This window comes from Bos indicus, chromosome 16, assembly GCF_029378745.1.
Source record: "Bos indicus isolate NIAB-ARS_2022 breed Sahiwal x Tharparkar chromosome 16, NIAB-ARS_B.indTharparkar_mat_pri_1.0, whole genome shotgun sequence".
Taxonomy (NCBI): domain Eukaryota; kingdom Metazoa; phylum Chordata; class Mammalia; order Artiodactyla; family Bovidae; genus Bos; species Bos indicus.
In genome coordinates, this window is record NC_091775.1 from 20,960,986 (window position 1) to 20,986,763 (window position 25,778).

The following is a 25,778-nucleotide window of genomic DNA, read 5'->3' on the forward strand; positions in this document are numbered from 1 at the left end:
AGAGGAATAAAAATTGGTAGCATAGTAGATAAATGCTGGCTCCCTATTTCAAATTCACAAATGGAAATGACAAATGAGGACAATCAAATAAATGATTAACTTTTAATAATATTCCCATTAAAACACGAGGAAGGGAGCTAAAAGAACCGTTCCTTATAATTTCAATCTTTCTGTCCTCTCTCACACAAATGCGGCGAGCGAAGGCAGATTTATTCAGTTCAAATAATTCTCAGTGCTGCCTTTGCTAAGTTCACAGGAGAGAATCTATCCGCTTCATTTCTAATGTAATTGTCATTTTTGACAAATATATAAATATAAAACGGTTCCAGAGAACCAGAGATCCATGGGGAATTTGTGATAGTCCAAAACTCACGTGGATTATATACAGAATCATAGACAAATCTTTAAAACATTAGTACTTCCATTTTTCTCATTTATAAGACAGATAAGATTGTAATATCCCAGAGGTCCACTCTGGCCACATCCTCCAAACAACTGAGGTGACTGACACTCAAAGTCAGTGAATCAGACTCACTCCTCTTTACAAAAGCAAAACTTCAAAGGAAATTTGTTCTGAACTTGGCTTTCTAAAAATTGGAGCCAGAGAGTAAAACTATGTCACAGAACAAAATGTTCCCCTCTGCTCTAATTGGGATTTAAATAAGATGTCATGCACTAACAGAAACAGAGAACTCTCAAATCGGGTTCCCAGGAACTGAACAGCTTGCGTGTAGCTGGTACGTTATTCACACAGTTTATAACTGACAAGTTATTCTAAAGTTTATGTTGCGATCTCAAGAATCTCAGAGTGCGAAGTCACATGAAAGTTCCTCTAGTCTAATCCCTACATGATCCTTGAAACTGTTCTCTGCATCAGCTCTCATACTGATGGGAAACTCACTGCCTTTTGACACAGTCCATTCTATTTCTGGAAAGTAAGTGAAGAACGCAAAGCAATCGAGTGAGCCCTAGTTTAAAAAAAAAAAAAAAAAAAGGTTTATTTAAGTAATCTTTTAAGAGCTCAGTATCTCATAATACCCATAGCTTCTGAAGAATCCCAAGCTAAATATACACTTGAATATTCCTACTGTATTAAACAAATACAGCACATAGGCAGAAGAGCTGGAATGCCTGACTCCATCATGCCTTGTGAGGACTCTGGCAAGTAACATAATCTCTGTAAGTTTTTCTTTCCTCTGTGAAATGGGGAAATACCCAACTCTGGAAGTCATTGTAAGGATTAACAACAACAAAAAAAATCCAACTAGAGCACAGAGTACATAGACTACGGCATATTAAGCGCTCACCAGTAAGTGTTATTACTCTTACCCTCGAAATCTTGCTATTCATTTCAAGACTATCCAGGTTTCATACCAACAAAGCACAAGGAAAAAAAAAAAAAAAAAAGCCACCATCTGGCAGTGCAGCAACTGTACATGAAATAAGTTTTCATGGCACCTTAAGTATATTCCCAACGGCTTAATGTCAAGACAAAGCTCACGAAAAAGGTGCTCTTTGCTATTGCTTATATTATAACTTGGGAGTTTTGTTTAATACTCTGCATTAATGAGGGAGCTTCTTAGGATAATATTACAACAGAGAGTGCAAGAAATACCAGTGAGGTCAATGCAGTTCTATTAACTGTCATCTAACACAGAAATATTTTCCTTGAATACCATTAAAGCTTTCTCTTTTTCTTTGTTCTGCTTTTTGAAGGCAGTAGGAACCCAAATTTCCCTACCAATAATTTCTGTTTTCGACTTGGCAGCATAATGATGTTAGACATGGAGAAAAAAAAAAAAAAATTCACCTTGGCAATGTCTTCTTCAGAGGTTTTTACAAAAGATATTTCACTAGGATAAATTGCACTAAGCAGGTTCTTTAAGTAAGCAAAAACAAATCTGCTTGTTAATAAATGGCCTGAGTAGCTTTTGTATTTTTTAAAGAAAATCTACCTGGAAAGTGCTACAGTCTTTAAAGAACATTTTATTAAAATAGAAGATATGAAACAGAAGGGTAATTAGACAAGTTAGTTGCTCTTTGCTGCTCCTGCTGATAGGGTAAACCCAGAAGACTCTCAGAGTTCCCACTGCCATATATAAATCAAGACACAAGCTGTGGTTGGGGGAAAACAGTTCTGGGATAATTTTTCTTTACATCCTGGGGGTTCCAGACAACTGATCAGAGAAATATAATGGCAGCTAAATGAATAAACATATAATCTGTGCTCGGTCTCATATTTATGTATATATGGACACATACATGATGCCTTCTCTAAACTAAAAAGTAGAAATAGGAAGGATATCCTATGGATTATGATGAGATAGATCAGAATAAACAGGATCTCTGGACAATGCATCCTCTACTGTGGAGGAATTCTCTATATTCTATCATTTTTCTCCTACCCAAACATTTCCTAAACACGAGGTCAGTCTTACTAATCTATGAGACAGAGCAAAAGATGAGAGCATTCCACTCTATAGAGACTGGCAACTCTTGATGGGTTTTAAATGATTTGGAAAGTCAAAGGATTTAAGTAGGGCATAGATGGCATGACCCTTTTAAGGTATGGATTGGCCCAAAAGTTCATTCGGGTTTTTTGTAACATCTTATGGAGAAACCCCAGAGAAGGTGATGGCACGCCACTCCAGTTCTCTTGCCTGGAAAAGTCCATGGATGGAGGAGCCTGGTAGGCTGCAGTCCATGGGATCACTGAGAGTCGGACACGACTGAGTGACTTCACTTTCACTTTTCACTTTCATGCATTGGAGAAGGAAATGGCAACCCACTCCAGCGTTCTTGCCTGGAGAATCCCAGGGACAGGGGAGCCTGGTGGGCTGCCGTCTATGGGGTCGCACAGAGTCGGACACGACTGAGGCGACTTGGCGGCAGCAGCATGGAGAAACCCAAATGAACTTTTTGGCCCACCCAATACCAGAGAACCAAGAAATGAAAACAAAAGATTTCATTCTAGATTTTCAAACTTTTTCAGGCTAATTTCTTTCCCAGGGACCTATCTAGATACAGACAGTAACTCATCTTGACCAAAATGAATGGACCTGAATATATTGTTCCATACAATACAGTAACCTTGTCATTCTTCCCTCCACCACTCCTGATACACAACACCTTCTCCAACTCACTATATGCCCAATGTTCCAGCTGCTGAGTTATCTTGTAAAGACATTTCCTAGACGGATCCCCATAGTCATCTGCATTTTCAGTGACCTCATTAAACTCCAGGTGAAAAACCTGGTTTCCCCATTCAGAATCCTAAGGAAAAGTCCCTTCCTTATGAATGCCATTAATACCAGTATCTTGGGCACATATCCCTTGTTAAACCTATAAGTTCTGCTGTTTCCCGAGTGCCAGCACTGTTTCCCATCTTCTCTACCCTTAAATGAATCTTTCAGGTCACAGATGGCCTGCTCTGCTGAGATGCTGGGCAATCGACCCACAGCTGGAGAATGAAAGACCCTTGTCGGGCCAAGGCTGAAACATGCTATGATACAATTACAGGAGGGACCTGGGAATAGGACTTTCATCTCATACCCACTGATCTGCAATGGGACCTTGGGTAAGTTACTAAAACTCTGATCCTTGAGCTCCTCATCTGATTAATGAGAATCTGACATGCAGGGACCCACTTTTCCCAATGAGGTTTTAAGCTGATAATGAAACTGTAATATCCCATGCCCTTTCCACGCTGAATAACATTTCAAATGCTGATTTCCAGCCACTGCTTTGACTTGATCCTGAACAAGAAGACTCACAGTTCTACCATATCATGTAAATTGTCTACCTGGCATCTTCAGGGTATTACAGATTTTTAAAAAGTAGGGGATTATATGGAGCACCTCTATAACAGAAGCTTACTTTATAAAGGCAAATACAGTTACCAATTAAACACATAACTGTATCATTTGTTGTGTTTTAATGACTCATTTGTTTTTTTCTCCAGAGGAAGTATTTAGAAGGCACTTGAAAATTAATATATTAGTATTATGTTCCTATAGACATTGTATCATTTTTTCTTGTCCATGCCATGCAGCATGCAGGTTCTTAGTTATCCTTGAGCAGGGATCAAACCTATGACCCCTGCAATGGAAACATGGAGTCTTAAGCCCTGGACTACTAGGAAAGTTCTGACATTATATTATTTTTAACAAAACTCATAGAAGTTTGGAATAGAAGATATGAAAAAGAAACTAGCTTAACTGCTCCCCAGCATGTATGGAAATGAAGACAGAATTGAATGGACTGAAAACAACAATGCAAGGTAGTGGAAAAACCAGAATCAAGAGCAGAAACACAGTGTTTTGCCAGATACATGGGAGGAACTCGGTTAATATGGAGCTGTGCTAAAACTTATTTCTCTCCTCAGTTTTTTTCCATGACACTCTGATATCAAAATTACCTCAGTAAAATTTAATGTACCTAAGAGGTTAGTAGAATTCTTATATGTCTTCTTGCACACATTTAAAAATGTGTGTGTTCTGTCCATTTTCTTTGGTAGACAAAGGATTAAATTCTATATATAAATAAACAGGCTGAAACTAAGTCCTAGAGGTCATATACCTTGCCCCAGGTCCAAGAGTATACAGAGCCAGGGCCTGAATCTAGGTTCACCTGACCATAAAGTTTGACCAGCAACGATAGCTAACATTGAACTGCTCCTGGTTCTGGGCTACTTGCTAATCTGAGCACCTAACCTGCAGTATCTTACTGGATATTTGCAACAACTTTTATTTGCAATAATAAAAGTTTATTTGCAAACTTTTTATTTGCAAATATAATTATTGGCACTACCATTTTTCAGATGACAAAAGTGATGATTAGAAATGTTAAGTAAACTCTTTTTTTTTAGGGAAAAGCAAAAAGCATACTCTCTTGTCATGAAATAACCAAACCAGTCTGCCATGTTGCCTGGCTTCATCCGTACTGTGGCATGCAGGCTTGCTTAGCTGAGGAATATAACACTGTACACAAACGTGCATCTCTTGTTTTCACCTACAAGAGTCAAGGAAAAATACTTGAGTTGCCAAGGTGAAACCCATCATGCCAATAACGAACAAAAAGCCCTTCTTCAATCTTTGATCAGTGCATTCTATACCTAAATAAAATAATTATTGCTTTCATAAAATGTCTCTGTTTGCCACTGACAGAGGGAAAACTGAACCTGTATGTCCTGCAATACCTTTTAAATAACTAAGGGGGAGAGATCAAAATAAAAATAAATCTTGACCAGATTTATAGGTGCACCTTGATTAGTTCTTGTTTTCTCCTTCAAATAAACAATACCTGAAAAAAATGAAAAGGGAATGTTGAGACCAGATATCTTGTAATAGATGGGTTTTCCCTGACATACAGTATGGTATAATGCTGAAAAAAATAATCCTGGCCCATCATTCCTTAGCGGAACGTAGAATCTAGAAAAGAGAAGGGGATTTTTCAGGATGCAGAAATGGTGCAACTATTTGGATTCAAACAAGCTACTTCTGTTTTTTTTTTAACTGTACTTCTCACAGTTTTGCTTTATTGTTGAATTTTGTCGTTTTCTTCACATAACTGTCTTTGCTTCCATTGGTAACAATTTTTTGATTCAGAAATTCTAATATTAAAACCAAACATGTGGGACATCCTTGGTGGTCCAGTGGTTACGATTTCACCTTCCAATGCATGGGGTGCAGGTTCCATCCCTGGCTGGTGAGGTAAGATCCCACTCCATATGCTTCATAGCCAAAAAAATCAAAACAAAACAATACTGTAACAGATTCAATGAAAAATTTTAAAATGGCCCACATCCAAAAACAAATCTTAAAAAAAAAAAAAAAAAAAAACAGAACTAAAAAACAAAAAGACAAACATAGTTCATTTGGATAGGATTCTGGTACTAATGAGAAGCCACGTCTTATAAAGAATTTAATCCCATACAGTGTGAAGCAACTGAACTTGTTTACTGATTAAGCCACTCCTTCGTCCCACATCATTAGTAGAAATGCCAGTCAATAAAACCAAGGCTTATTATTTTTAAAAGAATGGAAGTTTCATTTTTCTATAAACCCCTTTTTTAATGAAAATGTCTTCATTTCCCTCAGGCAGCATTTTATCTAAGATGCACTTGGCTAGTTGAATAAAAATATCTGTTAAAGGAAAGAAGGTTCCCATCAAAGCTGTTGAAATCTGATTTCATTTCAGATTCTAGAACTAATGTTGTTTTTTGTTTAAATAGATTTTGTCTGTCAATTTCCAGACCCGCTGTGCCATCAGCCTGTATGGACTGCTGTGGTCAACACGGGGGTTGTAGAGGCAAATTTTATTATGGACTGGTAATTGAATTGAACAGGTTTACATTTGAATAGATTTACTACATCATGATCTCTGACATACTGCATGGGACTGAAATCCCTCTCCATCCATAAAGATATATTTAAGACAGTATCATTCTCTCCAGGCTGAGAAGGTAAGTCTTGAGGCAAGGAGATGGCCCAATATAATCGTGCATTTATATGCAGTGTGTAATACAATATTTCACTGTATTTTTTAAGGACAAAAGAAAAAAGAGTATTCCATATTTACTCATAACCATCCCCTCTTTTCTCTTTGGGGGAGGGGGCTTAGAGATATTTTTCCACCAAAGTGCACACAAGGAAGTAAAGGAAAATAAATTATTTTTTGAGTATATCAGCAATAGCAGCAATTCCCTTGAAAACAGTCCCTCTAAAGGCTTGATAACAGCAACTGAAGAGGTGTGAATTATAGATAAGCACCCATCCCATTTACTTTCACCAACAATGTTTAATTAAACACAGTTCACACCTCTTCAGTCACTCTAACCACCCTTCAAGATTGCGCCTGCCTGAAAACACCATGGGGAAAATTACTTAAGGGAAAATATGTTTTCTACTTCCTCCTTAAACCTGGAAGGACAAATAGGTGAGTACACTGTAGCAGTAAAATCAAACTAATGAAAAAAAATTCTATCTATTGGACATGGAGGCATATCACGATGTACTTTAGTTTTTGAAAAAACAATCCAAATTGAGGAGACACCCATTCAGCGAGAGGGGTGTGGGTTTAATCCCTGGTCGGGAAACTAAGGTCCCACATGCCACGTGGTATGGCCAAAAAGTTTTTTTTAAGTGCTAATTGATACATTACTTTTTATAACAGTTTTAAAACACTGATTTGCTTTTGAAAAATAGAGGTTCCTCAACTCCAAACTCAAAAGTTAAGCCTTTTTGAATAAGCATACGTCTCTATAGCTCAACTAGGGGCTTTCCAGATCATAAAGAACCTGCCTCCCAAGGCTGGAGACATAAGAGACATGGGCTTGATCCCTGGATCACGAAGGTCCCCTGGAGCAGAGCATGGCAACCCACTCCAATATTCTTGCCCGGAGAATCCCATGGACAGAAGAGCCTGGCTGTCTACAGTCTACAGGGATGCAAAGAGTCAGACACAACTGACATGAATGTGTGCACAGCTCAATTAACTGGCAACATAAAGATAACAAAGACCAAAAGTGATTATCAATCAATCACTTATGACACTCTGAAATATGTTTTGTCTGGTACTCTGTTACTGGGTTTAAAGGCAATCACTAAGATAAGGTTTTCCATCACAACAACGTCAGCTATCACCGCTGTTCTAACTCAGAGGAAAACTCTTTGTCCTATGAGTTGGGTTGTTACTGTTAGATTATGTTTCCCTTTGTTAAAATTGCTGTCCTTTTGGCATTTTTCACATAAGCTTCCTCTAGCAACACCATCCATCATTCTCACTGTTGCATCTCTGGAGCCTAGAATAGTGCCTGGCATATGAGAGCAACTTACTAAATATTTAGGAAATGGATTATAAATGTAAGACATGGTCACTGTGGAAAACTCCTAACAGTGCCAAAGGCTATAGAGCAAAAACAAAAGCATTTCTCATCCTTAATTTTATTCACCAGTATAACACTGTTACCAAGCTTTGTGCTTTCTTCCATTTTCCATACATGCATCACCAGTGTGTGCATACTAATATAAATTATCAAAATATAAATTTGTATAAAATTTAAATAGGCATATTTTATATAAAATATATATAATCATTCTAACAGGTAATTTGTTTTCTTCTTTTATTACTGAATAGTTGATTTACAATGTGTTAATTTCAGGTGTACAGCACAGTGATCCCATTATATATATTTATATATATACATATCTTTTTCAGGCTCTTTTCCATTATATGCTATTATGAGATATGATTATAGTTCCCTGTGCTACAGTTCCCTGTCCTTGCTGTTTATCTATTTTATATATAGTACTATATATCCGTTAATCCCAAACTTCTAATTTATCCCACCCCGCCTTGATTTTCCCTTTGGTAATCATAGATTTCTATGATTGTGAGTCTGTTTCTGTTTTGTAAAAAGTTTATTTTTGCATCATTTTTTTTTCTAGATTCCACATATATATGTGATATCCTACGATATTTGTCTTTCTCTGATTTACTTCACTCAGTGTGACAATAATCTCTAGGTCCATCCATGTGGCTGCAGGCAATTTGCTTTCTATTTTATTTTTGGCAAAATATCTTCTTTCTTTTTCCATAAGGCTTTAAGGATAAAGTTACACACTTGTCTGTTTACAATTTTTCTTCAAGTTGTTCTTAGTTAAGGGAGAAGTTAGTTCTTAGTGAACAAGAGAAAAACAGAGTGAATTCCATGTACCCAAATATTGTCTGATCTACTCATCTTCCAATGATATTGTTCACAGAAAAAAACTTGGAAGAAAAAGCCAGGAAAAATTATGAGATCTGTTGATGCCATAGCTAACTGAAGCTCTGGTTCATTCATGGGAAATAAACACTTGGATCTACTTGGATTTAAAAGTGAAAAAAAATAGGTGATCTCCAGTAACAACAAATCATACAAATTCATAAGGCTGACCCCAGGAATAAGACAGTCTATGACTCAATAAAAACAACACATTTAAATATTTAATTTACCTCATTTTCTTTCAAACTTCAATCACTGTATTTTAATTTTGTTACTGTATAAAATTATCAGTTATTTTAAACATTGGCAAATTTTCTGAAGAGAAAGAAACAGTAAAATCTAAACGTAGTATGTAAAATTCACATCTACAAAAGTACATACATATATGCAAATACATTCAAAATAAACCAAAAATTAAACTGAGGTTTCCCACAGAAAAGAACAATTTTTCTCTGTCTCTAAGCTTCACTAGACATACTTGAAACATACGAAGATTTCAGGACCTTTAGTATGAGTGAGGGACTTGAATGAATTCTAGAATATAGCTATTCGGGTTCAGCTCCTGTCTCTATGGCTTGTTTGGTGTGTGTACTTAGGCAATTTGTTTAGCACAAAATACATCTTCACTGTTACTGTTTTGTGTTTGTTGCTATTATCCCCAACTGAAAGCAACAATTTTAATAGCACTGTTATAAAGTCTTTATAGTAGAAAATAAGTCCCAAAGATAAGATTAGAAAAGAAAAACAAATGCTTTACATCTAAGATTAATTTTTAAGAAAGAAAGACAAAGGTAAACATATGAAATGAAATGATGGATATGTTAATTAGCTTGATTATGGTGATTATTCCACTATACATATATATATAATGAAATACAAATCATATGCTTTAAATATATACAACTTTTATGAATGACACCTCAGTAAAGATAAGGGGCTCTCGCTGTATATGTAGTACTGAGAAGAAAGCAAAACGACAATGACTAAGTAGCCTCTTAGCTGCTCTTCACCCTCCGCTTTCTGCAAGTTGCAAAGATGAAAAGAACCCACACTGCCAACATACCTGTGGGTTTAGCTGCACATCAGACGTGTCCTACCTTGTCCCTCCCTGTCGATGTCAAGCAGGCATGAGGGATCAAGAGCTCAGGCGTACAGAAGGAGCATTCTGCCACCAGATTCAGGGTACTTACTGTGACCCCAGCATTTCCCGGTTTCTCTAACATTTTTGAAATTCCCTGTACATCCCCTCCTCCCACCTCCAACCCAAAGCACAAGGCCACTAGCACCCAGCCTTACCTTCTTTCAGCATGCCCACTTTTAAACACTTCATGAAGCGGCAAGCCTGGCAGGATTTACGTCTGCGCTTCGTGATTTCACATTCATTCGTGGCAGGGCAGCTATATTCTATATTACCTAAAACACAGAGTGTGAAGAAAAGAAGCTGTTAGGTTTGCAAGACCCAGGCAATCTGAGCATCCCCCTGATAATGTCAACTCTGCTACTTCTGCCCTCTTCCCTCAAATAAATGTCAACAGGAATCATGAGGGTGTCGCAAATATCATGAAGCCAGATGCTCAGCTACGACCACTGAAGATGCACTGAATGATGAGTAGCTACAGAGGAGATATACAGTGAAGTTCTTCAAAAAACTGAGCTTAAAATTAGCCTTTAAAACATTATGCTTCTTCCATTCAAGCAAAGCAGCAGTCTCCCAGAATCCTGGGATCGAAAAGAAATTTCCCAGCAGATTATTTCCATAAAAAACACAAACATCAAAACCATATAACTACACCATCCATCCTGGCTTTCTTTTGGCTACTAATCATCTGATGCATCAGGCTTCCTGTCCTTCTGACACGGAACAGTATAAATCTCACTGTGAAATGATCAGCAGGCTAATTTGGAACTGCGCAGTAAGCTCCTTGAGGGCAGGGACTAAAGTTACATAGTTCTCACTTCATCACTTACCAGAGCTTTACAATACAATTTTACTCTTTGGAAAATGTCTACTGATGATGGATGATCACCATCATGACCATCATCATTACCATTATCACCATCACCATCATCATCATGTTTATTACATTACTTGCATAATTAATCCCAAACACTCAAACTGCATGGAAGTGTTAGATACAAAAATAAACAGCTATGACATAATACTTTTAATATGATGGTCTACATCATTTACATTAGTAACAATACATGTGAAATGATAAGGGTGTCATCAGAAGAAGATCCAAACTCTAACTTGAAATCTTTCAATTAGGGCCAATGACAGGGTGTGGGAAGCGCTCTGGGGCTGCCTGCAGCTTTGTAGAGAACCTGCCTTTAAAATAAAGCCTCTTTCCCCTATCAACTCTGTCACATAGTGCTGGAAGATCCTTCGTTACTTCCTAACCCTTTCCCCTTGTGATTAAGTGCATTAGTATCTCTAATGAAAATGCATTCTGTTTATTGCCCTCTTGGGAAGGGGGAGGTCATCACACCAAATGCATAAATTGTCATCAGAGACAGTCCGAGCATAATTGCAATTTTGCTGCTCCATGTTTGCAATACTCAGGGTCCATCCAAGTCCCCTGAAACATGCACAGATTCTAGTAATTAGCATAGAGTCTGCCTGGGACCACAGCATTGATGAAATATTTCAGAGTTAATCACACTTTGTAAACACTGATTTATATTGACTACCTTTCTCCAGACTGATGTCTCCTCATTAAATATCACATTAGTGGATTGCAGGATTGTAGAAAGACTCAACTACTCAGCAACTGCTAATTCAACAGGAAGTAATACCTAACCACTTTTAAGTACGGAAACCTGGTTAAGGATGCATGACTTCAAAAAAAAAAGGAAAAAAGCCTGTACATTATAACTTGAGATGAGCCTATCAAAACTGACTAAATTAGCATTCTAATTCAGGGCATTTATAATAATAAAAGCAACTACTTTTTAACATAATAGGTTAAATATTAAGAGCAATATTAATTGTATCAACAGAAGCACAACACCACCACCTTCCTCAGAGAAATTATGGTGTTATTGTATTACACTCACAGAAAACCAAGGATAAGTCAAAGGAACCAGATTGGCTGGGTCATGGCTGAGAATAAAAGGATTTAGAATCTGAACTTTAAATGAATCATTTTTCACTGTGAGATTTGCTGAAAATTTATTTTGCATCAAGAGTGTTGCTAGTCATTTTCTAGGGGTTAATTAATATTCTACTACCAGATCTGTGCATTCTACATGGCTCTGTGTGTGTGTGTGTGTGTGTGTGTGTGTGCGCGCGCACCTGCTCTCAGTAGTGTCCAACTCTTTGCATCCCCATGGACTGTAGCCCACCAGGCTGCTCTGTCCATGGAATTTTCCAGGCAAGAATACAGGAGTGGGTTGCCATTCCTCCTCCTGGGGATCTTCCCCATTGGCAGGCAGCTTCTTTACCACTAGCGCCACCTGGGAAACCCATTCTGCATGGCGCTCCTTGTACTTATTTAAAAAGAAACCCAAGCCTCTGCTTTCTTAGGAAGAGCCAAATAATAACTAGCTAGAAAGGGGGAAAAAATGCTTTCCAAACAGCATTTCTTCCCTTTTTTGTTCCAGAGAAGTCAGTATGAATTTTTGTTCACTTTCCAGTATCAAGGCATGACCCCACACCACAGCCCCGCTTTTAACCTACTACTGTTAACTTCTACTGAAATGCCTCATCACACACACACACACAAAATAATCATATTTCCTTTCAAACCAGTTCCTCTTCCTCTTTGAAAATTACATTCTCATCCCTTGCAACAAGGCCTTTCTGACAGGTCCCTAAGTCAGGCCTGTGTGAGCTCACACCTGGACGATTGCAGTTACCTTCTCGGGCACTTTGCCTCTGTCCTGTCCCCCTCTAATCCACACTGCATACCACGATCATATTCCTCTGCCTATGATGGCTTTGATCATGTCATTAACCCAACTAAAAAAAAAAAAAAAATCAATAAGTTCCTATGGCCTCCGGAATAAATATAAAATATTCATCTAGCCAACAAAATCTCTGCTCCCATCTCACTCTCATCTACTTTTCCAGCAACATTACAATGATTACCTTACATGAACTTCCTGATGCACCAATTTGATTTATTCCATTTTTGCTGTGTCCTTCAGGCTTCCCTCTGAGGATGAGCTATCTTTGCCCCTCTTTCCTTCTTAAAATTACTTCCAAGGCTCAGCATTCAACTCACAGTCCATTCCAAGCTTTCATGGAATCTTCAGACCACCCTAGCAGAAAATGATTTCCAGGTTCTCCTACCTTTGTGGGTACTCTCATCACATAATGTGCCAGATTTTTTTTTTTTTTTCACTTTGTCATGTGCATATTACCCATTAGATCATAAGATCCTGGAGAGTATTACTTATGAAGAATAGAAATACTCCACCAGAAAGTAGTATATAAGTAAAATAACACATTTTAAATTATTTTTTGGTGCCTCAGGGTCACTTTGATGAACATTAAATACGATGCTGTCACATGGGTTCACAAGGTCAAGTGAGCTGGGTCGCCCATTAAGAAACAATATGAAGAAATTAGGAAAATCATTCCACAAATGTTTTAAAAAAGTAAAAATCTAGTTAATTTTTCAAAACCTTAAAGAAATACCTTTGACAAAAATGGAAATCCATGGCAAAACCACGGGAGCTGCTATCAAGGGGAAAATAAGAAAAATACAAAGGCTTCTGGAGGGTTAATTGTGAAAAAAGAAGAAAAAAAAACCTGTAAGAAGTTTTAAAGGAAATAAAAGTGCATCTTGATATAAATAAGAATAAAAGTAGTATAAAAATACAGATAGATGGCACTAAATGAGTTACTGGGGCTTCCCAGCTGGCGCAGTAGTAAAGAATCTGCCTGCCAATGAGGGAGACTCAAGAGATGTGGGTTCAATGCCTGGGTCTGGAAGATCCCCTGGAGTAGGAGGTGGCAACCCACTCCAGTATTCTTGCCTAGAAATTTCCATGGACAGAGGAGCCTGGTGGGTTACAGTCCCTAGGACTGCAAAGAGTCGGGCAGGACTGAGCAACGGAGCATATACATAAATGGGTTATCTAATGCTTATCTCATTATAACACAATTATTTACAGGAAACATTCAAGGATGATTCAATAATACCAACAAAATTTATGGATAACCCTTCTCTCTGAATGACTGTCTAAAGATTTTTAAGATTTCTTCAGAAACAGAAGGGGAATTTTCACATTCTCCACATGAGAGTTTAGATCACATATAAGGAAGAATTCCAGTTTCGTTTCCAACTACTACATTCTATAATTCTTCAGTGACAAAGAGAAACGTTTTAAAGGCAGACGAGTTTTTCATAGGGCCTTAGGATGAGTTCTTCAGGGGAAAGAGTCCTGTCTCATTTACGGCTGAATCCTCACTGCAATATGAATGAGCCAACCTTCATGAACCTGTGCAGGGCTGGAAAAGAAAGAGAAAATTCCTACCTCTTAAGGAATCTAGGACCTTACAAAGAAGACAAAGATAAAGATTTGTATGTCAACAAATCACAACACAACTGAGTGTGATGGTTCTAGCTTCAAGTCAGCCCCAGATGCCCGTGTACACACAAACATCCCCACAAGCAGAAATCATGCTTCAGAGACTCAGTGAATTCCTCACATGGGAGCAAATTATTGAAATGTGCTGTCACAAATGAATAAATGACAGCATGGGGGTAAAGAAATCTTCCCAAAGCTATAGGAAAGGCGGCACTCTTATAAAAATTTCACTGTGAATGCAAAGAAAATACACGGGTCACAAGTGTTTTCATACATGATACATTTCCAGCTAAGTATATAGACATGGTTTACAATGAATCTGGTATCCTTCAGCCAAATGTTCTGTTTCGCTGTATTTGTCTTGACATACATGGATGATAACCTTGATTTCACTAAGTAACACTGGTTTTATGTCTTGAAAAACAAATCAACATCGTTCTAAAGAACTTCTTTGCTGGAGGAAAACTTCTCTAATTTCCAAGCCCTCCCATTGAGTCCCTTAGTTCATTGTTGTTGGCTGTGATCACCCACCCAAAGGTCTTTGATCCATGTCAGAGTCTACAAAGATTCTGCCCTTGAAAAACCTTCCCTGGTAGCTTTTGTATTCAATGAAGAAAGCATTTTATGCTAAAAACATGCTCCATCCCCCTCCCCAAGCACCTGGGCAACACTGTTTCACATCTATTTTGGTAACAGCTCAAACACACTACTCCCAAGAGACCCTATGATCTCGATGGGGTACTTGTTTTCCTTCGATTCACGAAGAGTAGAAATGAGACAAAAGTATTTCCAGTAGTAACTGCAGGCCTCTGGAACGTTAACACCAGACAGTGATTCAGGAGGGTGCAGAAGCTACTGCTCACATTCTCAAATTCTCCTTTCAAACACGGAGGTTTCCTGGATTACAGCTCGCCATTTTCCGGGCCACACTTGTTCCATGGTACCACCAGGGACCACACTGGGCAGCCATGCATGACACGATTGGAATTTTCCCAGTTTTGTCAATGGCTTCGGAGCCAATCAGGTCCATGTGGACGCTCTGGGTTTTGAAACCAGGCTGGCAGGAATGATAGAGCAATTTATAATATCTCCTGGCGGCTTTTCAGAAGGTCCTGGGCTCTGATGACTTATTTCAGAGTCTTTTGTACAATTAGTTTGCAGGCAATATAATCTTCTCACTTACTGCTTAATAGAATCTTGCAGCAAGCTGGCGGATAGAATAACAGGGTGTATGTAAAACTCCAGCCTGGAGTGCCAGTGGATAATTTGTATATTCCTTTCAGTCACTTAATGGACTTTTACAGTTTGGCAGTGAAAGGGCTGAATGATGTGAATTAGCATGGCATCTCAAAATAAAAATATATGTCAAATCTTTACTTCCGACTCACATCTCTCACACACAGTAATGCAGCATTGGGCTTCATGGAGTTCCCAAGAGCTGTCCTCTTTTTCATATGTACAGACATCATCATTGTAAAGCCAATTTGAAAGCATCTGTATATTTCCTCCAATTGTTTTAATTTTATTAACAGAACCAAATGGCTTGAGATGACCCACAGGGCACTCCAAGTGGGGTTTATCCAATTGTTTTCCAACATTAAGTGATTTAAAAATAATGGGATTTGCCTCAGTACACAATTACAGAGCATTAAAAACATGCAGGCAATAATCTGTAGTATTTTTAAGTGCCCAAAAGCAGAAAAAAAGAAAGAAAATCCTCTCTAGTGTACAGTAGTAAAGGGTTTCCATACAGCTTCCCTTTCTTTTTCTTTCTCATGTTTAAAGCTCCTTTGTTTCTAACTCCTTTCTCCTCATTCTACTTGAAATAGAAAATATTATTATTATAGCTATAGCTTGTATTGTATAATGTGGGATAATAATTCATTACATACTTGTGGCAAAAAAAAAGTCATAATTCCATCAATGTATATTAAATAAAGGGTGTTATTTTATTTTCAAAGAACGCACCCAAAGTTAGACTTCAAAATAAGTTACTTTGTTCCCAGAAGACTGCTCTGAATACTTTTCAAAACTTCCTTTAAAACTGCCACAAGAGTCACTTCAAAGCTATAAGCTGGAGACAAAGGAGCTATCAAATGGTACTTTGCTCATATTCACCCAAAACATTTGACTGGCCTCTTTATCACAAGCCATGACGCTAAATGATGATGTCCATTACTAAATGTTAAATCTCCCCTCGAAAGTCAAAGACCTGTCATCACTGAAGATATTTCAAGAATCTGCCTCAAGTCTCAGTGAGGATGCCCGCCTCAGACAAAGACAAGGAACGTCAGCGCCAGCCTACCTAGGGGACCCCACCTATCTGCGAGGTATAAGATGTGGCAGACAGTGGAGAGAGAGGGGAGGATCACACCTGGTTAACAGTCACATCCAGCCCTTAGCAAAACAGTTCCATACACAGGGTTATGCCAGAGTCTCACATCCTTTGCTTCTTGCTCCCCTCTAAGCCTCTACAAAGTGAGGTGAGAGATGGGTAGGTCTAGAAAAGATATTTGATGCTTTAAGGTTCTACAGGATTAAATTCTGATCATCACAAATGTCATTCACAAGAGCCATAATAGTATGTGGGCACAAATGACTGCCTTTTCAGAGGGAAGCTTAGGCCCCAAATGGGAAAAGATGATGCTTTGCCTTTAAGGGAAAAGATCAAGAAAAACCCACAAGCAGACAGGTTTATCTTATTTTCTGGTCATGCCACTCAACTTATGGGATCTTAGTGCCCTGACCAGGAATTGAACCTGGACCCCCACAGTGAAAGCTTGGAGTCCTAACCTCTGGGCTACCAGGGAATTCCCCAAGCAGGAAGGTTTATGAACCTCAGATACTGGAGACTAAACCACAACTCTGGTTTCACCCTTCAGCAATCCGTGTTGGGAAGACCACTGAGCCTGTTATACAATGGCCAGAAACGTACGTGTATATAACCACAAGATTACAATTCCCATTGCATTCAATGAAAAATGGTTTAGTGGGAAAACAATGCTGTTAAATGGGGAGATTATTTAGCCCTGCCTTTTTTCCAATTTAAACAAGAGATACCCAGCCTCCGTTTCCCCCAAACTTGTAAACATGCCCATTCCTTTATTGCTCTACCTGCACAGCAGTTAACACTGGGCAATGCGCATGTTCATATCAAGAAGATGGGTACAGGTCTTATATGCCCACTGAATAGCCATCCTGTGCACACTGCCTTGCACATGGGGCAGGAAAGCATCTGAGTGAGGGAAGAAGGAGAAAGGAAAGCTCTGTCCTTTTTGAGTTGTGTGAACGTGAACTGATCACTTTACCTTCATTACTCTCAGTTTGCTAAAGTACAAAAGAGGAATAATCATATCTGCTTTGTAACATCGTAAGCATTATATGAAATATACATACTAAAATCATAGAGATCTGCTCTCCCTTCTGAGAAGAAAGGGAAGAGACACTTTAAGAGTCCATGAATTCTGTACCATTTTCACTCGGAGACCTAACTCTGGAATTTGGGAACAGTATAAAAACAACCTTCCACAGGTTTATGCAAGACTGGGAGAATGAATACACCCTTCACCCAGAGAACTGGAAAGAGGATTTTGTCTTGTCAATGACTCCTGTGTACATAGCTTTATTTTACAGATACCAGGAGGAAAGGAAGAGTGCAATGATTCAGGTCATTTATTAAAGCATCAAATTGTCTATTAAGTGAATTTCCAAGATGCCAACCACCACTTCTCCTGAACATTTCCTGTCACTTTCCTGGAGCTCATAAAATGCCCATCACTGGATGTAATCTGATTATAATTGAGGGCAAAACAATTGCAAAGCTCTTCAAAATCTCACCCAGCCTTATCTCTGGCCACAATCTCTGGCCAATCCCTACCCCTAACCCAAACCCACCCCCTTGTCTACCACCTAGGCTGAATTCCTCCCAGTTCCTAGAAAGCAGCATTGTCTTTCCCACTGGTTCCAGATGTGCTTCTTGTATTATTTTTTCAACAAAGATCTCCCAAGGGCCCACAAGACTGGCGTCCAGCAGTCCTTATGGGTGTGAATAGTTCGTCTCCCACTTATCTTCAAGCGAACGTTTCTCTTAGTATTCAATACACTTTATTACAAGTGTCTAGTGAATTGTCCACCTCCTGTCCCAACCATACAACTGTCCATTCCTTGAGGGCAGAGACTTACTCCTCTGGGTCCCCAGTGGAACGTTTTATTATCATCAACTTGATTTTTCCTGATGCTCTCTCTCATTCCTTCATGCTAATGCTTAGCTCCAAATTATTCATAAAAATAAACCAAGTACAGTTAATTAGACAGAATACAACTGATAACAAGCCACCAGTAATATATCATTTGGCATAAAGCAACACAGATTTTTAGGCTATTGGATTTTGTACAAATCCTAAAGTCCAGTGGGTTCAGGCTCTTGGTTTACTGTAAACCAGAGAAAGGTAAATGTGTACTCACTTGTTTATGATCACTCAACCCTCTTTACAAAGATAGTGAAAGTCGCTCAGTCGTGTCCGACCCTTTGTGACCCATGAATTACACAGTTCATAGAATTCTCCAGGCCAGAATACTGGAGTGGGTAGCCTTTCCCTTCTCCAGGGGATCTTCCCAATCCAGGGATCGAACCCAGGTCTCCCACACTGCAGGATTCTTTACCAGCTGAGCCACAAGGGAAGCCTAAGAATACTGGAATGAGTAGCCTATCCCTTCTCCAGAGGATCTTCCCAACCCAGGAATCGAACCAGGGTCTCCTGCATTGCAGGCAGATTCTTTACCAGCTGAGCTAGCAGGGAAAGAGCTAGTTAATTGCAGGAAAAAGACCAAACCTCAAATTCCTGATGTCCAGTCCAATGTTCTTTCAATGCACCTGTTAAAACTCACATACAAATAAATGGTAAGAGTGCTGAGAACTCTTCCATGTTCTTTATGTTACATCTATGAACCCCCCTTTCGCAGATGAGAGAATTAAGACAGAGAGAAGAGCTAACATGCCCAGAAACACATAGCTACCAAGGGCCAGAGCCACAATTAAAACTCAGGCACTCTGGATCCAGCATCTCTCCTCTTCACTGTGATGTTATGTTGCCTGACTTTAATCCTTAAAAGACATGAATTGAGCGTCATGATTGAGTGTTGCTTAGAACAGAAATGAAAAACAAAATTCTTATCTTCGAAGAGACTGTTTTGTGTGGCTGTTGTTGTTGCTATTGTTGCTGGTGGAAAAGGAAATTTTGATGCCTACTGGGAGCAGGAGGATAGGGTGGATCTTGGCATCGTCTTGCTATTGTCAGACTTGTGGTACGTGGGCAGCTGTGGAGAGGATACGGTTGCTTTTGGAGAATGGAATCTCTCAACACCTCAGAAAGAAATCCCTCAACTCGTCTCTGTACCACTATGGTTTGTGACCAGTTTAAGTCCAGGGAAACCAAACAAACCATGTCACCAAAGCAACAGGTGTCAGATTGCAAACATGCATTTTCAAGATCCCCAAATCATGGGGATTGCTCATGATAGAAAAGAAACTGTCCTCCATAATCAGCAGGGTGTGCTCTGAAATGCATCTAAAGGGGAATAACAGTGTACAGTCAAAAAGACTGACTGATGAAAAGGATGGTGAATACAAATATCTCTCATCAAAGGTATGCAGAAATTTAATGTTTTTAGCTTTGATATGACATCTTCTTGCAAAGGGCAACTGTTCTTTTGCAGTGCAGAGAACATCCCCTATGTGACGTGTGCCTATTGCATCTCTGTCTTTACGCTCCTATGGTATGGGGATCGTGTCACAGAGCCTTCATAGAAGAGCTCAAAAACGACCAGTGCCACCAGAAAAGTGTTAGATCTGAGTTAAGCATAATTCCCCAAAATGGCAGCATTCGGTATCCAACCCCAACTTTCATGTGATCTTGCTCCACCCACCTACAAATTTTAAACAACCTTGATATGAGTCTGCCTGTGTCTCCTTTAAAACATACAACTAAAAACAAACAAACAAAAAGCAAAACAACAGTTTGCTAACAAAATACTCTTGGCGAATGGAAGAAATGCTAATTAAGTCTAATGCATCCACTCTATTTGGATAGAGTTTTCATGTGTACATTTTGCAGTGGTGGTTACATAATGGTACAGAAAGTCCATATGTCAAGTGTGGAGGCATTAGGACCATATCCTATGTGACAAAAACAAATGACTCAAACAGGAATTTGACTTCATACCAATCTCGAGATCTTCCTCCTACCTTAAACAAGTAAAAGCAAGCATGTGAGTGTTAGTCACTCAGTAGTATCCAACTCTACGCCACCCCATGGACTGTAGCCTACCAGGCAAAATTACTGGAGTGGGTAGCCATTTCCTTCTCCAGGAGATCTTCCTCACCCAGGAATTGAACCTGGGTCTCCTGCATTGCAGGCAAATTCCCAAAGCAAGCGTATCACTTCCTAATACTGTCCCTAAGGGCTTTTTTCTCAAATGCTATCAGTGTACCCAGAACTCAAAAGAGACACTGGAACTAGATTCTTCCTCCCAGATCAAGTTCACATATTCAGCAAGTATATACCTACGTTCTCCAGAGCGGATATGGATTTGGGGTCATCCTGCTTGACACAAGTGATGGAAACTGATCTAAATTTAAACTGTAGTGATTCCAAGCTAAGACATTAGAGTCAAACAGGTTCAAATTCCAATTTTATCATTTCCTGTCTGAGTTGGGGAAAACTTTTAAATCTGAAGTTACTGTCTTTGTAAACGAAGTGGTCATGGGACCTAGCGACAGAGACCTTAAGGGATTGCTGTGAAAATCAAATGAGATCATATATTTTGAATGGACCAAGCAGAAGGCCTGACACAGAGTAAACCTCGATTATCAACCATCATAACAACAGTGTAATGATGCTCAGGAGAGGGACTAAGATGCAGGAAAAGGGCTAAGGGGGACTTGAGAAGAACCCAGGTGCTGGTCCTTAGCACAGAAATGAGGAGATCCCATCACTTCATGGCAAATAGATGGGGAAACAATGGAAACACTGACAGACTTTATTTTCTTGGGCTCCAAAATCACCGCAGATGGTGACTGCAGCCATGAAATTAAAAGATGCTTGCTCCCGGGAAGAAAAGCGATGACCAACCTAGACAGCATATTAAAAAGCAGAGACATTCCTTTGCCAACAAAGGTCCGTCTAGTCAAGGCTATGGTTTTTCCAGTAGTCATGTATGGATGTATGGATGTGAGAGTTGGATTATAAAAAAAGCTGAGCACTAAGAACTGATGCTTTTGAACTGTGGTGTTGGATAAAACTCTTGAGAGTCCCTTGGACTGCAAGGAAATCAAACCAGTTCACCCTAAAGGAAATCAATCCTGAACATTCACTGGAAGGACTGATGCTGAAGCAGAAGCTCCAATACTTTGGTTACCTGATGCGAAGAACTGGCTTATTAGAAAAGTCCCTGATGCTGGGAAAGATTGAAGGCAGGAAGAGAAGGGGACACAGAGGATGAGATGGTTGGATGGCATCACCAACTCAATGGACCTGAGTTTGAACAAGCTCCGGGAGTTGGTGATGGACAGGGAAGCCTGCTGTGCTGCAGTCCATGGGGTCGCAGAGTTGAACATGACTGAGCAGCTGAACTGAACTGAGGAGATGCTGGGCAGAGAATTCCTCCTGGATGGTGCTAGGAAACCAAAAGATAGGAGCATAGTAGGTCTGTTAAACCAACTGGCACATTAGGAGATGCATAAGGCAATGTCCAAAAGTAAGTAACGACTTATCATCCTAGGGGTCAGGGGGTGTAGACAAGGCTGCCAGATGGATTCACAGTAAAACAGAGAAGCCGAGAGGAGGACCTGGAGAGCTGGGACTGTGCAGTGTTTGCGCCTGAAGACTTTCCTTTCGGAATGAAAACCTGGGCAGTTAGACTGTCTCCTCGGACAGGGTCTGCAGCAAAGGGCTTGTCATTTCTTCCCTGGTAGCTCAGACAGTAAAGAATCTGCCTGTGATGAAGGAGACCCAGGTTGGATCCCTGGGTCAGGAAGATCTCCTGGAAAAGGAAATGGCAACTCACTCCAATATTCTTGCCTGCAGAATTCTAGGGACAGAGGAGCCTAGTGGGTTATCATCCATGGGGTCACAAACAGTCAGACACGCCTGACCAACACACACACAAAGAGGAGGAGTACAGAGGAAAACTGACAGGGGAGAGTGGGGGGCTTCCTGCTGGATGATGACGCAGGGGAGGGATGGTCCCATGCCTCTTTCCGGGAACACTCAATTCCCACTCCTTTAGAAAAGAGCTGGGGTCTGCAAGCTTTTTCTTAAAGGGTCAGATAGTAAAGAGCTCAGCTTTGCAGGTCTTTAAAGAGTCCAGCGTGGGTCCTGTAGCAGCAGGAGGGCAGACACAGACAACGCAAGAATGGGCGTGGCTCTGTTCCCATAGACTTCCTTTAACAAAGTGAATTTGGCCCCCAGGGTCTTGGTTTGCCGACCTGGGGTCCAAAATGTATAGACAGAAGGCTGCAAGGATAAGAAATACTTTACAATCTATTATCCATTATTTTCTTTATTTTTTTGGTGGGTGGGGGGGTGGGGCTTAGGACCCTGTAAAGTAGCTTCTTACAAGTTAAGTTCAAAGTAGTCTCTGTAAATTGATAATATCTGAGATGAACAGGTGGCAGGATGAGTTGGAGGGCTTTTGCTTTAAAGATTTACAAAATTTGATATTGTTATCCACCTAAAACAGAGTCTGAGGACTCTGGAGACAGAGAGAGTATTCCAGATGCAAGGAAGCAGTGAAGATGCTCTGGAAGCAAGAGAAAAAATGAAAAGGTGTAATCAAGGACAAATCTTGGTCTGTATTTGTTCCTTTGAAGATTCTTGTGCTTGCCTCTGATCTTCCCCAAATGGAAACTATGATAATAGCATGCAATGAAAAAAAATGAATGTCAGAATATAGATTTGGGATATGCTTTCAGATTCACTCTAAAGCATTCAGAACTTAAGCTCTAAATTCTAAATTAATCCATATTTTCTTGTACTAAACTCTGTTCTTTGTAGGATTACTCAGGGATGCCCTTCTTAAAAAAAAAAAAAAATATATGACTGTTTTTTAAAATTTTTTCAAACCAGAATAAAACAAGAGTTAATTCCAAAGAATACAACTGTTTCCTATAAACATACAGATGCATTCATATAATCACTTTTTAAAAAAATCTCTTCTAACTAGCACTCATCATAAGAAAAAAAAATGGACTCTGACCTGCCTTCTGTTGTGGTCACAAAGTTTAGTAAGTGCACAGCTATCCCTACATCAAGACAGGAGGAGAAATAAGCCTCTTTTCTCCTGAACTGAAGAAAGAAAGAGTCTGGGAAGTGTTATCAGTGGTAAGTGTACATTTTTAGGATCCATCTAAGACCAGCAACTAAAAATCTAGTGGCAAAACGACTGTCAGCAGATAAAGTCCAGGGAACGGACACAGAAAACCGATTGGGTGGTACTGAAGACTTGCACTCTCAAACTTCATCTTTAGGGGATTTGGGAAAATGAATGATAAAAAATTAGATATTTTTAAGACTTACTTCTGACTGCCTTCTTTTTATAAACCTTTAACATCTAATCATAACTGAAAATATTCTTAATTCCCCATTTTTATTGTATTTTAACAACTTAATGGAAAATTTTACCCATGAACTAAAATCTCTTAAGAAAAATTCAGTCTAGAATTATTCCATGCTTGAAAAGATTTTTAAATATACAAGGCAGATTAATATGCGGGTTAACAGCTCAGGCTCTGAGTTCAGACTGGGATCCAAGTGTGTTTGGATAATTCCTTCTCTGTGCCTGGTGGTGAACTTTATAGATGTTCCACATCTATGAATAACACAGTGTTATAATGTTATAATGTTATAATGGTGGTGTCTACTCTAATGGAATGATGAAAGGATGAAACAGGATAATTAATGTAAAACACTTAGAATAATGTGTGGCGAATTTTAAGAATTGAATATATTATTATTATGAAAAATTAACAAACATTTCATATATTACTGGTATAAAGGCATTGCATTCAATTGGAGAGGGTGAAACCAGATGTTTACATTGTCCACACAACGTAATTATTTATGGATAGGCTTTGGTAGCTAAAAGAGGAACTTCAAAAAAGAACTTTAACTTTGGGAAGCATCTGAAACACCTCAAAATGTTTAAACATTCACCTTACACTCATGAGGATGGTACGAAAAAAAAAAAGAAAAGAACAAGTGTTGTAGAGGATACAGAGAAATTAGAACACTTGTGCACTGTTGGTGAGAGGGAAAATGGTGCAGCATCTACAGAAAACAATATGGAGGCTCCCCAAAAATTATAAATAGAGCTACCATATGATCGAGCTACCCTGCCTCTGGGCATTTTACCTAAAAAACTGAAAGCAGGATCTCGAAGAGATATTTGTACAACCATGTTTATTACATCATTATGGGCAATAACCAAGAGGCAGAAATAACCTAAGGTCCACTGATGAATGAATGGAAGAAGCACATGTGGTATATAAATATAATAGAATATTATTCAGCTCCTAAACAACAGCGGGACTTCCCTGGCAGTCCAGTGGTTAAGAATCCGCCTTCCAATGGAGGGGATGTAGGTTCAGTCCCTGGTCAGGGAACTAAGATCCCACATGTGGGGGTGGGGGTCGGGGGGAGACTAAGCCTGCACCACAACTGCTGAGCCCATGTGCTCAGAGTCACAAGCCCACACGGAAGTGCAAGGAAACATCCCCCATGCCTCGTGAATATCCTGCACGCTGCATAAGACCCGACTGAGCCAAATAAATAATTTTTAAAAATAAATAAATAAATAAAATTTAAAAGGAAATCCTGATATACACTACAGCAGGGATAAACTGAGGATAGTATGCTAAGTGAAACAGAGCAGTCACAAAAAGATACACATGACATGATTCTGCCTATAGGGGGTACTGAAGTAGTTAAACTCACAGAAACAGAAAGTAGAATGGTGATCACCAGGGGTTGGGGGGAGGGAAAAACGGGGAGTTGCTACTTAATTGGTATAGAGTTTCATTTTTGCAAGATGAGATCATGCTGGCTATCTGTTGTACAACCATGTGCATGCACTTCTCACTAAAGTAGTATCCTTAAAAATGGTTAAGATGGAAAACTTTAAGTTTGATACTATGTTATGTACATCTTTTATGCTTTTTACCACAAAAAGAAATAAATTAAAAATACATTGGAACATCATTAATTTAAATAGAAACTTATATTTACTTTTGGTATATATCAGAATACTTTCCCAACATCCATTACCTAATTTTAATTTCATGTAAAATTCTGAAATGGTGTAAGAGGATACCAGTGACCAAGCTTCAACACTGTTGAATCCTAATAACTTCAAGCAACTTCAAAGAGAAAGCTAATTAATGCCCTGTGTATACTTTATCACTTCTAAGATGTTATCTAAC

At 39.1% G+C, this 25,778-nt stretch overlaps 1 protein-coding gene across 8 annotated transcripts in view; it reads right to left on the reverse strand.

Moving 5' to 3' along the window:
• Nucleotides 1-25,778, reverse strand: part of ESRRG (estrogen related receptor gamma) — a 703,351-nt gene that overhangs the window by 159,608 nt on the left and 517,965 nt on the right. For all 8 annotated transcript variants that reach the window (XM_019976789.2, XM_070767941.1, XM_070767940.1 and 5 more), the window contains one exon: nucleotides 10,061-10,177. In XM_019976789.2, coding sequence (XP_019832348.2) covers nucleotides 10,061-10,177 — 117 coding nt within the window. The remainder of the gene's footprint in view (nucleotides 1-10,060; nucleotides 10,178-25,778) is intronic.